Below are 14,162 nucleotides of genomic sequence, written 5' to 3' on the forward strand. Positions count from 1 at the left end.
CCCGCTGCGCGGGTCCCGCTTCGCGGTTTTAGCAGTTTTGGGGAACTTTTGCCTGGGGCTTGTTGGGACACCGGCAGGGCTGCGAGGGTAGAGCGGGTGGACTCTGAGTTCCAGGAGTCCCCGCGCGCCCGTGTCAGCTGGGCTCCTCTCCCTGCCGGCCGCGCCCCCAACACAGCGGTATTTAATCACCTCAAGCCCCCACACCAGCGGGAAACTAACCTGGACTCTCGCCACGCCACGGACCTCTGCTGATTCCTGCCTGCTAAACCGCTGCTGCTCGCCGGACCCGCTGCGCGGGTCCCGCTTCGCGGTTTTAGCAGTTTTGGGGAACTTTTGCCTGGGGCTTGTTGGGACACCGGCAGGGCTGCGAGGGTAGAGCGGGTGGACTCTGAGTTCCAGGAGTCCCCGCGCGCCCGTGTCAGCTGGGCTCCTCTCCCTGCCGGCCGCGCCCCCAACACAGCGGTATTTAATCACCTCAAGCCCCCACACCAGCGGGAAACTAACCTGGACTCTCGCCACGCCACGGACCTCTGCTAATTCCTGCCTGCTAAACCGCTGCTGCTCGCCGGACAATATTATAATTGTTTCACCCACTCCTAGTAGTAGTCGTGTGGCTGACGCATCTAAATCTAGGGAGCAAAAAGTTAAGTTTTTTACTGCTGCCCTGACTCACCGCCCTCCCCCTAGAAAAAAAAGGAGGAAACAAAGGGTGGTATCAGGTAAAGCGAAAATATGCCACGCTGATTTCGGTAAAGGGTCAAAAACTCCGATTATAACTGAGACTCCTCCAGTAGTAGAGCAGGATTATACACCACAGGTAGTTATCTCACCGGTTCACTGTCCATCTTTAGCAACCACACAAGATGAGGGTTCTGATAATAACAATAGAGCCACCCCACCTATTACTTCACCACTACTTTCCCCCTCAGTGTCAGGGAACTTGGAATTTCTGTTGAGAACTCTTCTTCTACCCATTAACGAGTCTATTAAAAAAGTGGAAATTAGATTAACCATATTGGAAGCCGCCATAACTAGTATGTCTACCCTTACCAAAAATAAAGGAAGTGGGGCGGTGCATCCCACACCCCCTCCTACTACACCACAAAGGAAATCTAAAATTCCCCCTACCCCCGCTCTGACTAAGCAAACTCGCCAGCTTCCGGGTGAAGCTGTGCCCCCAACTCACAACACTCCGCCGCCTATACAACCAAAAGCACTAGTCACTGGTTTGGGAGTGGGCCCCTCTAAACCATCCCTAAAGGTCTCGATGAGCAACAATCAGATCGCACATGGGGATGGTGGGAAAAGTAGAATACCTCACAAAAGGGTCCCACAAGTAGAGATTCCCCCAGAAGCTGTGCCCTACGTGGTGATTTTAACGGGGGTCCCGCAGTTAACTGAAAATAAGAAGGAGGGATATGCCGACTTTAAGAATAAAATTATTCATTGGTTGCGGCTGCACAGGCCGATAGCACCTAACATAGATGGGGACATAGTTCTTGTTAGACGGATCAACTGGTTGGGGCGTAGAACAAAAGATATTGAGGGGGACCTAGTGGTGGTCAATTTTAGAGACCCCCGGGCAGTTGATTACATCCTAAATTGGCCACCTGGGAATGGGGAAACCAGTATTATCCCACGGGCTTTAACATACTTTTACCCCAGGTCAGAAGTCACCAACCCTAAATACCCAAACAGACCACAACTTTATAGGCCTCCCTTCACACTACCCAATATTAATAATCATTCCCAGTATGGGCATGAGTTCACCAGGGTGCCTGATCAACACTCCACCTGGTCCATGGTCCCTCAAAGACCTATGTTGAACCAGGGCCCCAGTATGTATCCCCTGAGACCCCTTACTCCGTTAGATACCTACAATCGGTTTTCCCAGCTGTCAGGGCTGGAAGACTGCGATTGAAGTTGGGAGCAGGGGGGGGGGGGAAATGACATTGAACTTCCTGGGGATGAGGATCCTCGTCCACCTTGGGGTAGTATAGATAATGAAGAAGCTAGTCTACCCACAGACTATATGGCGACCACCAATGACATAACTGGGGACTTTAGGCTAGCTGGGCCCGTGATGAGTATGGCTGGTTGTTTTGCTACCCCCATTTCCTTGGACCAGGTGGGGGGGAGTACTTTGTCTAGGGAGGTTAATGAGAGTTTGCCCAAGGTGGGTTACACTCCCATGCCAAGAGGAAGGCGGGTAATAAATCTCCTTTCGTGGAATATTGCTGGGCTAAAGAGGAAGCTAGAAATCCCAGAGTGGCACACACTCATTGAGCAGTTCGATGTTTGCCTGTTCCAGGAGTCATGGAGTCTTGTTCCCCTACATAAATCGGGGTATACTACCCACTTTGTGCCCGCAGTAAGTAAGGGAAAGGGTAGACCATCGGGCGGTCTCATAGTTTGGATAAAAATAGATCTGAACTGGGTGGTCACAAGCCATATTGTGGAGTGTAATGATATACTCCACCTTTCAGTAAGAGGACGGGAGGATGTTGTCAGGCTTGACCTTTTTAATGTTTATGCGAGAGGGACACAGGGTGACTCTCCCTCTTTGACCTTAACAGCCCTGGATTCGGCCTTAGCCAATTGCCCCTGTTCAGCTAAAATTCTCGTGGGGGGTGATTTTAATTGTACATTTGAACCCCTTCTCGGAGACGACCCATTAGGAATTGAAGAGGAGGACTCAAAATGGTTTATCCCAACTCTTTCCCTGCCCCCTATTAGGAAGTGGTCACCTAGGGCCATTCAAATTAATGCACTGACAAGGGACCACAAATTAAGAGCCCTTAATGGTAGGACCATATCTGATCAGTCAGGGGCATTGACCTTTAATAGACTCTCAGGGCCGTCCCGAATCGATTACATCCTAATGGATGTTGGATTCTGGCCGGACCTGATTGATATGGAGGTCGTCCCAAGCCAGGATAGTGACCACAATCCTCTGTGTTGTAAGTTTAATTGGGGTGCTTTGAATGACAGGCGAGCAATTGTCACCCCAAAATCAACTAAAGAAGTCATCCCATTTAATAATAACCGTAGACTGAAATGGGATAAGGCTAAGCTTAAAGAGGGCGATATAGGAAACATCAAAGCGTTGGTTGAGGGTTTGTCTTCCAACTTAGAAATTTGGGTTGGTGAAAATCGGTCTGTCAATTGTGAACACCCCTCCCTTAACTCTGCCTATAAAACTACAATAGATCAAATTGGCCAATTTTTTATTCTGAAGGGGAAAAGTAATAGGGCTCCTGCTATACCCTCCACTCTTTGTAAATCATGGTATAATGATCACTGTAAGAATAAAAGGAAGAAATTGACAAAAGCTCTGCTCTCGGGGGACCCCTTACTGGTTAGAGCGGCCAGGAGGGATTATCTGAAAGCATTATCATTGGCCAAACGGGAGTGGGAGGAACAGCATTGGCAGAATCTTTCCAATGCTGTGAGCAGTAGGAACCCGAACCTTTTTTGGGAATTGGTTAATAGAACAAGGCAGAGCAAATCGCAACCATTGGCTGATCATATAACTTGCCAGCAATGGTTTATTCATTTTTCATCCCTATATGGAGACTCTGAGGAAACAACTAGTCCTGGGGTGAATAGCCTGGGTGATGGGGACACCACAGATGACAATGCCCTTTTATTCTCAGCCGCAGAAGTAGTGTTGGCGATTAGTAACCTAACCCCTAAGAAAGCCGCAGGGCAGGATGGGATCCCTGGAGATCTGTTGATGGCGGAGCCAGAGGCCTGGGCCAAACTAATTGCGTAATAATGAATCTGATCACGAGGGGACACCAGGTTCCAGATTCCTGGAAAGGGGCTGAGGTAGTTACTGTGTATAAGAAGGGGGCTAGAGATGACCCTGCGAACTACAGACCCATCAGTTTGTTAGATACAATCCAGAAAGTGGTCGGCAGGGTCATCATTTCAAGTGTAGGCGACTGGATAGAGGAGGCTAGTATCCTCTCCCACTTACAAGCGGGGTTCAGAAGGAAGGTAGGCACGATGGACCAGGTCTTTCGTCTTTTTGCGATCTATTGGAAGGCGGTTACCATCATGAAAGGCAGTTTGCACATGGCCTTCATCGATCTCAAAACTGCATTCGACCTGGTCCCTCGTTCAAAACTTTGGGAAATTCTAGGAGAGATGGGTTTTCCCAGTGGTCTTCTGAGCCTAATCGTAAAGCTGCACGAGGGGAACTATGCGAGGGTTAGATGGGGATCCCAGGGGCAACTAACAGATAGGATCCCAGTGCGGAGAGGAGTACGTCAGGGCTGTGTCATGGCTCCGACCCTCTTCTCCCTATTTGTAAACGGAGTGGTTGACCATCTAAAGGGGGAGGAGTCGGATGCCCCATCCCTGGCGGGGGAGAGAATCCCCACACTTCTCTTCGCTGATGACACCCTATTAATTTCCAAATCCCCGGTGGGCTTACAAAAACTCTTGAATCGGTTTAGCTCCTTCTGCACCATCCGAGGCTTAACTATCAATACATCGAAAACCAAATTGATGGCTTTTGCACCCTCTAAAAGATTTAAAAATAACTTTTTGCTTAATAACGCCCCCCTCGAGCTGGTCGAGTCTTTTGACTATCTTGGTGTCCGGATTAACAGCCGCATGACCTGGAAGGATCACCTTTCCAAAATGTTATTAAACCATCGAAGAGTATCCGGGGTGACGCTGAAGGAGATCCGTGAATCTACCAGCAAACCGGTCTCCCCAGCTATGACCATCTATGAGGGCCAGATTCTTCCTGCAGCACTTTATGGCTCCGAGCTCTGGGGGTTTGAAGGGGTTTTGGACTTGATGAGAGCGGAAAACAATTTTTTTAGGAAAGTGGTAGCTCTTCCCGCTTCCACCCCAATGATCCCACTAAGATTAGATCTAGGCAGGAAAACAGTAAAGGACTTGGTGAGGCTACGCCCGTTGCTATTCTGGTCCCGCCTAAGAAGAACTGAGGAGCTCGCTAAGTATGCAGAAGGGCTGGATGAACTATTATTACTGGACACTTGCAAAAAAATAGGATGGCTAAATAAACTGAAAGAATTAGCCTTCAGCATGGGTCTAAGAGAGGCATGGGAGTTGCAATTGCCACCACCCAAAGATGTTATAAAAAAACTATACTGGGATTGGGTACAGAGTAACGCTACGAGGCTTACGAATGTGGGCTCACTTACCGACCAATTTTTGTCAATTAAGTGTGTGCGAAAATTAGAACCCTTTCTCGACCTAATAACTAAACCATTGGATCGAGCGCTGTACCTAAAATTGCGATATGGGACGCTCCCGGTTCATGACTTTACGGTGAGATGGTCGAATACAGATGCCCGCTCGCGTGCATGCCCTGGCTGTGCGGCCCCTAAGGAATCGGTGGCTCACTTGTTTTTTGCCTGCCCAGCGTATAAAGGGGCGCGGAAATTCTGGTTGAAAGCCGTCTGCAGGGAATTAGGGCTGAGGTGCCATAGCCAGGCACTACGTGTCCTCTCTACAGATTCTTCATCTGCCAGTATGATCTGTGGGGTGGCTAAATTTTTGGGAAGTGCATGGATGACACGTTCCCGCCTACTGAAATTACACTCCGGAGGTTCCATAAGCTGAGGATGAATTTATTGTAGTAGATTGACGATTGAGGTGTCCATGCTTTTACTGTATTTTATAATCTTTTATTGGTACTTTGAAATGTTCATGTATATGTATTCTTTTATGGTGAAAAATTACCGAATAAAGATATTCAAACAACAATTTTAAAATATGTTCAATTTTAGAGTATGTATCATGAAAGTAAATCCTGTAGTGGTTTAGATTGGAGGGGGAAAGTAAATGTATCTCCTTTAATGTCTAACACCTTTTTAAAAACGTTTTACATTGGTGTGGGAGTAGTAAATGTAAACCCTGTAGTGTCCAAGACATTGCCCAAAATGTTTAGGTTGGAGGTGGAATAGTTAATGTAACGCCTTTGTGTCCAATACCTTCCCCAAAATTGTTTAGATTGCAGTGGAAATAGTAAATGTAAACCCTTTAGTGTCCAACATCTTCCCCAATATAGTTTACACTGGTGTGAGAATAATAAATGTAAACCATTTAGGGGTCAATTACGATGTCGTTCGGAAAGGCTCCAAATCGGATTCGGGTCTGCCAAATCCGATTCGCAACCCGTCTTTCCGACCGATTCGGAAAGCTTTCCGAACGACCGATTACGATGTTTGTAAAGTGTTCGGACTGTTCGAGTAGGTTCCGATGGCCTTCGGAGGAACCGAGGCATTCGGAGCCGACTCGTACAGGTCTATGGACTGCGTGTCTGACTGACCAATTAAGATGTTGGATTCCGACAGCCGTACATATTTGGTAGTTCTGACACGAATCGGCTGTCGGAATCTGATGTTGCGGGCCCGTAGCAGGCCCCCCTTCGCCCGGAGCCTTCCGAATGGGGTCCATGGTGGTACCCTAGAGACCCCCCATACAAACCATGCACAGTGTGGCAGGCACCAAGGGGCGTGCACAATTTTCCCCACCCACCACAGGCTCCCATTGAAGTCAATGGGAGTCCGACTGAATGGTATCTGGAACCATCGTAATCGGTCGGTTGGACTCCCCATATCTGATTAGGTCGGAAACCATTCCAAGACCGGTTCGGGCGGAATGCTTTCTGAACGACATCGTAATCGACCCCTGAGGTTCCAAAGCCTGCCTGGAAATGGTTTAGATTGGAGTAGGATTAGCAAATGTAACCCATTTAGTGTTCAACACATTCCCCCAAATGGTTTAGATTGGAGTGGGAATAGTAAATGTTGCTCCTTTAGTATCTAACACCTTCCCTGAAATGATTTAGGTTGAGGTGGGAAGAGTAAATGTAACCCATGCAGTATCCAATACCTTCGCCAAAATATTTTAGAGGGAATAGTAAATGTAGCTCGTTTAGTATCCAGCCCCTTCGCAAAATGGTTTAGATTGGAGTGGGAATGGTAAATGGAACCCATTTAGTGTCCAATACCTACCCATAAATGTTTTAGATTGGAATGGGAATAGTAAATGTAACTCCTGTAGCATTCAGCACCTTCCTGAAAATGGTTTAGATTAGAGTGGAATAGTAAATGTAACCTCTTTAGCATCCAACCCGCTCCCCAAAATGGTGTAGAGTTGGGTGGGCATAGTAAATCTCACTCTTTTAGTGTCTAAAACGTCCCTCAATGTGGTTTAGTATGGAGTGAAAATTATGGATTACAACATTTTTGTGCCCAACACTTACCCCAAAATGGTTTAGATTGGAGTGATTATAGTAATTGACACCCCTTTAGTCTCCAACACTTTCCCCAAAGTAGTTTATATTGGAGTGGGAACAGTAAATCTCACCTTTGTAGTGCCTAAAACTTCCATCAAAGTAGTTTAGATTGGAATTGGAATAGTCAATGTCACCACTTTAGTGTCCAATACTTTCCTCAAAGTGGTTTAGATTGGAGTGGGAATAGTAAATGTCAACGCTTCAGTGTCCAAAACATTCCTCAAAGTAGTTTAGATTGGAGTGGGAATAGTAAATGTCACTCTTAATGTCCCAAACTTCGCTCATAGTGATTTAGATTGGAGTGGAAATGATGAATTACACCTTTTTAGCATCCAACACTTATTCCAATATGGTTTAGATTGGAGTTGGAATACTAAATATCACCGCTTTAGTTTCCACTAATATCTCCAATGGGGTTTAGATTGGAGTGGGAATAGTAGATATCACCCCTTTATCTGCAACACTTTGCCCAAAGTATATTATATTGGAGTTAGAATAGCACATTTCTGCCCTTTACTGTTGAACGGTTTTCTTAAAGTGGTTTAACCCTTTGGATGCGTCGGACGGCCGCGTTACGGGTGGCGTGTGCGTCGGACAACCGAGAGCCGTCCGAATTGCGCACACGTGAAATTTTTCCGTACTACGGGAAAATGTCCCCACATCCATAGGGTTAAACTGTAGTGTGTTTTTATATTTGATATATGTTATTATATTTAAAAACATATTAATAAAGGTTCTTGACACAGTTTGTAATTTAATTTTAATCAAAACAAATTGGCTTTATATGTAAAATACTGACGCATCCACTCTTGGTATTCACTAATGCAAATGATACATATATGTAGTAACAATGCTGTCACTTTATGCGCCTTCAGTCAAATAATTTGTACTGATGGCAGATTTTTCATTTTGAGGTCATTTCTGGCTGGTTAAAGTGGTTTCTGCAACAGACATCTTTCAGAATCAGTGCTGGCCAGATGTCCTAGTTCAGAGAACACATGTAGCTTGGAAAGAAGCCTCCTTGCACTGTCCTGACGAATAACTTTTAAAGGGTGAGATAGTAGTTCATTCGCAGTAGGAATTCAATTTCTGACCTCTCTGGAAAGATTGCTAATAGGGTTGTGCACAGTGCTTAGTTTGTGTAGGTGTTTGCCAATGCTTAGTACTGGCATTTAATGCCTAACACCAGTACTTTTTTGACAGTTCACCACTAGGTGGCGCTGACTGCATATTTTTAGCAGAGCATATTAGTTTAGCAGTGTAATACGCAAAAAAAATACTAATAGTGGTGCGCAACAGGCCATCGGTGCTGGCATCAATATCAGTACTTTTGGGCCCTTGCCCTTTTTTTTTTATAAATGAATTACTGGTTGTGCACACTGCCAATAGTCTGTTGTGTGTTGACCAATGGACCCCTAACCCTTGACAGGTAGAGTGAGTTTCATTCACATAAGACTGAAATAAGTACTGATGAATGCTGATACTTCAAGCTTTGTAAACCCAAAGATCTATCCAGTGCCAACAAGATTTACAAGCAAATAAAATGTGAAGGAAAAAAAACGTGAACTATGAAGCACTCTGTCACCTGTGATTGGTTTTCAGGTGGAATCAATGCCACCAGATCTGTAGCTGTCATTTGATGGGAGAATATCAGGAAGAATTTATCGAGGAAACCCTGGAAGGAGGTTTCCTTATCACATATGAGTCCGGAGTCTGGTAAAAAATAAAGGAAACAAATTAATGCCAATTACTTTCAATATACACCTTTATATGAACATATCAGAAAAGAAACCAGGTGATTTTGTACCATTTCGTAAAAAGGGGTAATTATTATCGCTCCCTATTTGCAGTTGAAACATTAAAACAGTGGGTTTTGCCAAACGCATGGCAGTACATTGCGAAATCAGTAGAATTCTGTTCAACAGTTCTATATTTGCCATATTTAAATAATTGATTTTATTTCAAGGGTAGTACTCTCGCATTTGCAGCAAAAGATATTCGAATGAGGAGATGCTGGTTATTCTCAAAATAAGTGTGCAACGAGAGTTTTGTCATGATAAATTAAACTGACAACCTCAGGCTTTACTTTATAGTTTTATTGTAGAAAGCCTTAGAGGTTAGAGCTTACCAAAGAAGAGGATAAGTTACTCACTGACAGTTCAGTACAGGACTTCTTACACACATTTACTATGTTTTCCTCTAGTACCTTTGTAGCAGTTTGTCCCACATATACCCACCGTTTGTCCCCATATACGCTACCATATTGGTGAAAGCATATTTACTAATCTGACTTGTGAGTCTCCTTCCTCCAATCTCATTATGGGACATTTTTTGAGTTATGATTACTCTGACTTGAAAATTTAGTTTCTCATGTACATTATTTACTCTTTTGAGATATGTAACTGACCTTGTTCTCCTGACTCTTTTTTCATCAATGTAAAAAAGTTTATATTCCTTAGCCTGGATCATACATTCAAAACTGTTCCGAACAGGTGCCCCCAAAATACGTTTGGCTCAGAGCCCCAAAAGTCCTAAAGATGTCCCTAACCTTACATCCACCAAAGTGTGCTATGGTAAACGAGTAAAGTACAAGAGCTGCAGAAAGTGTGAAGTGCAGTTAGTTCAGCAAGATACAAGACGTGGAGCTCATATCCAGTAGTCATCAATTGGCATCTATAGTAACGCAAGACATCAGCAGCATAACTAGCCTGAACAGTTCTGTCTTCAGACGTTTTCTAGCACACAGTTGGAGAGGTTGCTTTTTTCAGACTGGAATTCAGGTCATTCCAGACGTGGGTCCCTTGCTCACTTTGCCACTGGATTCAAGCTAGCCTGGCTGATGAGGGGTGCTATTCTAAAACCGGTCCCAGGATGCTTGTTACCGGTTCAGGGAAGAACTAGCTTGGCAGTTCGGGCTGGACTGTTTCCATGACTTGAGTAGATGCACTGCGCTTACGCTGTGTGCAAGATAGTTTTTCTGAAACCCTGAATTTACTCTAAATGGGGATCCGTTGTTAGAACCACCATTAGGACTATACACGGTGACTCCGTGTTGCTGGTGACGGAGAAATTTGCCAATTTTTGGCATTTTTGCTACATGAATGGACCCAATATAGGAGGTAGACTGCCCCTTATTATTTGGTTGAACCACCCGATCTTTCTTGGCGCTTGACACCAGAGGTGGTGCAAGAGCACGGCGTGCCCGCCAATCCCGTTTTAAAGACTTGTTTCTACTCTGGTGGGAGCTACTAAGGAGCCCCACAAAGAAGTCTTCTCTACTTGTGGAATCCCCTGCGGGACCCTAAAAGGCTATACACAGGCTATTTGTTTTCTTTCAGCTGAAGACCCATTTAGATGTTTATCAATTCTCACGATACTAGAAGGGTCGAAACGTCAACGCTCAATTAAAGAAGCGTTAGTCCATCTTGACCATTACAGTCAAAAAGAATATATCCATAGGTCACTTTGAGACATTATGGTGTCACGCTCTATTTATATGTAATGGTTTTTAATGTAAATATTCATGTATGTATTGTAATTTGTGGTGATAGATGCACAATGTCTTTTTGTTTATGTCCTATTTAGTTTGTGTATATGCCCTGTGGGTTTTTCTGAATTTATATATGATATGTCGTGTTTTTGAAGAAACATATGATTTTTGTAACATATAAAAATTTGATGTCAAAATTATGACTAGTTTGTTTAGTTTGGAATATGTGTTTGGGCAAATTGTTTGAAGGACATTCAATGTAATCCCACGATATTTCGGGGAAAAAAAGAATTAATTGCGTGAAGTGTGTTGTGGCAGAACCACTGTTCGTTTAATGATATAGTCCCCAGGTTCTGCACGTTACAGGGTAACCCCATTGTTTAATAGGGACTGTTCCCATGAGGCACAGGGTCAAGACCGATTTGCATATAGCTGGGTCTGAACTGAGGTGGCAAAGTGATCTAAACAACGATGATGGATTCGCCCAGATCTGTGACTGGGGTTGAGTGTCTGAAAGGTTTCAGCATTCAGTCCATCATCTCCTTGTGCTTGCTTCATTCCAGATTTTAGAACATTTGAAGCCACTGTTTCTGCCAGTCTTCTGTTCACAGGAGGAATGTGGTGGGGAACCAGATTTTTCAGGTATCCTAGTATTTGTTGCAATATTTCTTGTGGATGGCGCAGAGAATTTTGAATTTAAACCTCAACTCGGTTGAAGGTCAGTGGGTTGCTTTTAAGGCCAATTTTCCGAGATCACACTTCCGACGTTCCACACATAGTTTGTTGTTTTTAGATTTTGCATTCCTTGTAATCTATTTGTGAGCTTTTGGGGTAGATCAGTGTAGACCATCTATCCGTGGTGAAAGCTTCCTCATTGAAAGATAACCTGACAGTCACCACTGCTAAGGTGGTATTTTTGGTGGCCGTCTTATTGGCTAGGAGATTAAGCAAAATTGGCTTTCTTCTCCTTTTGCCTGAGTGCCGTGCTACATCTTTCTCTTTGTGTCTATCTACAGTTTGTTACTACTTTCTTTTAAATCCGGAAATTACCCTTCCTACTTCTGTTTCTATGCTTAGTCGATGAGTATGCAATGCCATTGGAATGGCCAACGCTTTGACAGCGTCCACCTTTCAGTCCAGTTGCAAGGACACTCCACTATGGGTAAAGCTGCTTCCATGGCTCTTGCTAAGGAGGTTTCAACTGTTGCTGTCTATTAAAATGCGTGGGTTTCCCCGGATAGTTTCAATAATCAGTACAGGCTTCAGAGGCGAGTTCAAAAGCCGCCTTTGATACCTTTATGCTCCATTCTGTGTCTGCATAATACCTTGTTTTTCTCCTTGTCTGCTATAATACATCTCACATGTGTAGCATCACTTCCTCTGCCTATAGTTTTAAAGTCCTTATGGGTTTGCTTTATAATTCCTCATAGTTTGACACTAGGAAGGAGAAGAGGAGTTAATGCCTGATTACTTACCGGAAATCTTCATTGGACAGAGTCCTATTCTTCTCTGCATCAGTTGCACTTACCTCCCACCCTTTTTGTAAAAGCTTCACCAAGATCAGAAAAATGGTGCATATTTTTTTAAACAGCAGAGCTTACAAAACTGTTTTAATGGAACAAGTCCCGGCAAAATATTTTTTTCTGGGAAACTAAGCTTGCAGCCAATGTTTTACAACCATGAGGTTTCTTATTTAAGAGAAACTGCAATATTTGTCATCTTCCTTACACATTTCCAGTGAAAATCTATTTTGCACACGTCTCCTTACTGAAACGAAGGTATTCAACCGCAAAACTGAAAACTAAGCATTCTTCACTATGTCTCAGTCAATTAAAGGAAAACTTTAAATGCCCTTAATCGCATCCACAGTGGCTACTCTGACCCATCAGTTCCAATAAGTACATCCAAGGATTACAAAAATCTGTAACCTATGTAAAGTGCCTCTTCTGTCCCCAGTAAACTAGGTTCTGAGAGGGACTGAAAGCATCTCAGAATCCGATTAAAGGAAGAAGAAAGTCAGGACACAAGTCGTAAAAAAAGAAGTGGGGGGACGCTGTCACCGGAAGTGACGTCATGACATGAAGTGACATCACAAAAGGTATCGAGCTCCTTGTCCAAGAGAAGCCAAAGAGTGAAGTCCAACTGTTTGGCAGGGGGAATGGCGTCCCTCCGGTAAAATAAGTGGGGGGACGACGTCCACCCGTGTGGTACCCCGACTCGAGCCCTGAAGAAGGTGCTGCAGACTACTACAACATCTGTGGAGAAACTTGGCGACTTCAGCACCAGTGACGGGGGAGGAACTAATTGTGCTACTATTTCTGAGATTGCCTGCATTAACCGTTTTAGCCCACTCGCCTCAACTAGAACTGTAAGTAGCTCTCCCGATCAGGTGGATTAAAAAGGCCCAGTGGCGCATGTGACCTATGCCGAAGGCACAGCTTGTAACTGTGTTAGAGACATCAAAGAGACTATTGCTCAAGTGGAAGGAGTAATAGGCCAACTATGTAACCAGGTAGCCTAATTGTCGAGGAGAATGAATTGCATAGGGTTACTCAAACCAGAGAGGAGGGGGGAGGATCTGAGAGCAGTGACAGCTATAATATGAACATCAAAGGCTGTGTGGAGGAGGGGGGAATGTTGCACTTAGCAAAACTGATTAAGGTAAATGCCACACTGCAATTTTCCGACTCCAATCAATGAGACATAGTTTGTTGGACAGAACCCACCAGCAAAGAATACAATCTACCCGTAAGACATAATTGGAAGATTAGAGAACCCCAGAGGTGGAAGTATCAAGCCAATTTCCCCACACCTTCACTCCTGTTGCAACAAAATAACAGGAGAGGAGGGTCTCTTGTAAGCCATGAAGCTGAGGTGAGATCTTCAATCAATCCCAATTATACTCATCCAAGAGAACAAATACAGTCATCAAGCAGGTCAGGGATGTCAAATAGGGAGAATGTGGTCCAAAAGGCTACTGAAAAAAATTGAGGTAGCCAAGGAAACAAATGATTCTTTAAAGAATAAATACATACACTGGATGAGGTACCACTGACATAGTTAATCACTGGTTAGATCTAATTTCTGTGTCGTGAAGCCCTGTTTGTTGAACAATCAGTATGATTTCATTGAGGTTGAATAGTCTAAGGAGGAATTTGTCTTTGGTTTGGGGAATTTAGATCAGCTTACTTCACCTCCCAAGGGCTTCCAAATTAACTTAAACTCAATTCCTCAATGAAAATGAGTATGCAAAAATAAAGGGAAGAACGAGTAACATCCAATAAAACAATTAAATCAAAACAAGCAGTAGATCACATGGAGATCAATTAGCATGATGAAGGGTCCCTAACTGTAACATCAAATAGGGATTCTGCTTTTTTCACGATT

At 44.1% G+C, this 14,162-nt stretch overlaps 1 protein-coding gene across 1 annotated transcript in view; it reads right to left on the reverse strand.

The window, feature by feature from the left end:
* Positions 1 to 14,162, reverse strand: part of LOC144783948 (uncharacterized) — a 376,042-nt gene that overhangs the window by 208,692 nt on the left and 153,188 nt on the right. Inside the window, exon 24 of the mRNA XM_078662677.1 lies at positions 8,871 to 8,998. Coding sequence (XP_078518803.1) covers positions 8,871 to 8,998 — 128 coding nt within the window. The remainder of the gene's footprint in view (positions 1 to 8,870; positions 8,999 to 14,162) is intronic.

The sequence above is a fragment of the Lissotriton helveticus genome, chromosome 10 (assembly GCF_964261635.1).
Source record: "Lissotriton helveticus chromosome 10, aLisHel1.1, whole genome shotgun sequence".
In the NCBI taxonomy this organism is placed as follows: Eukaryota; Metazoa; Chordata; class Amphibia; order Caudata; family Salamandridae; genus Lissotriton; species Lissotriton helveticus.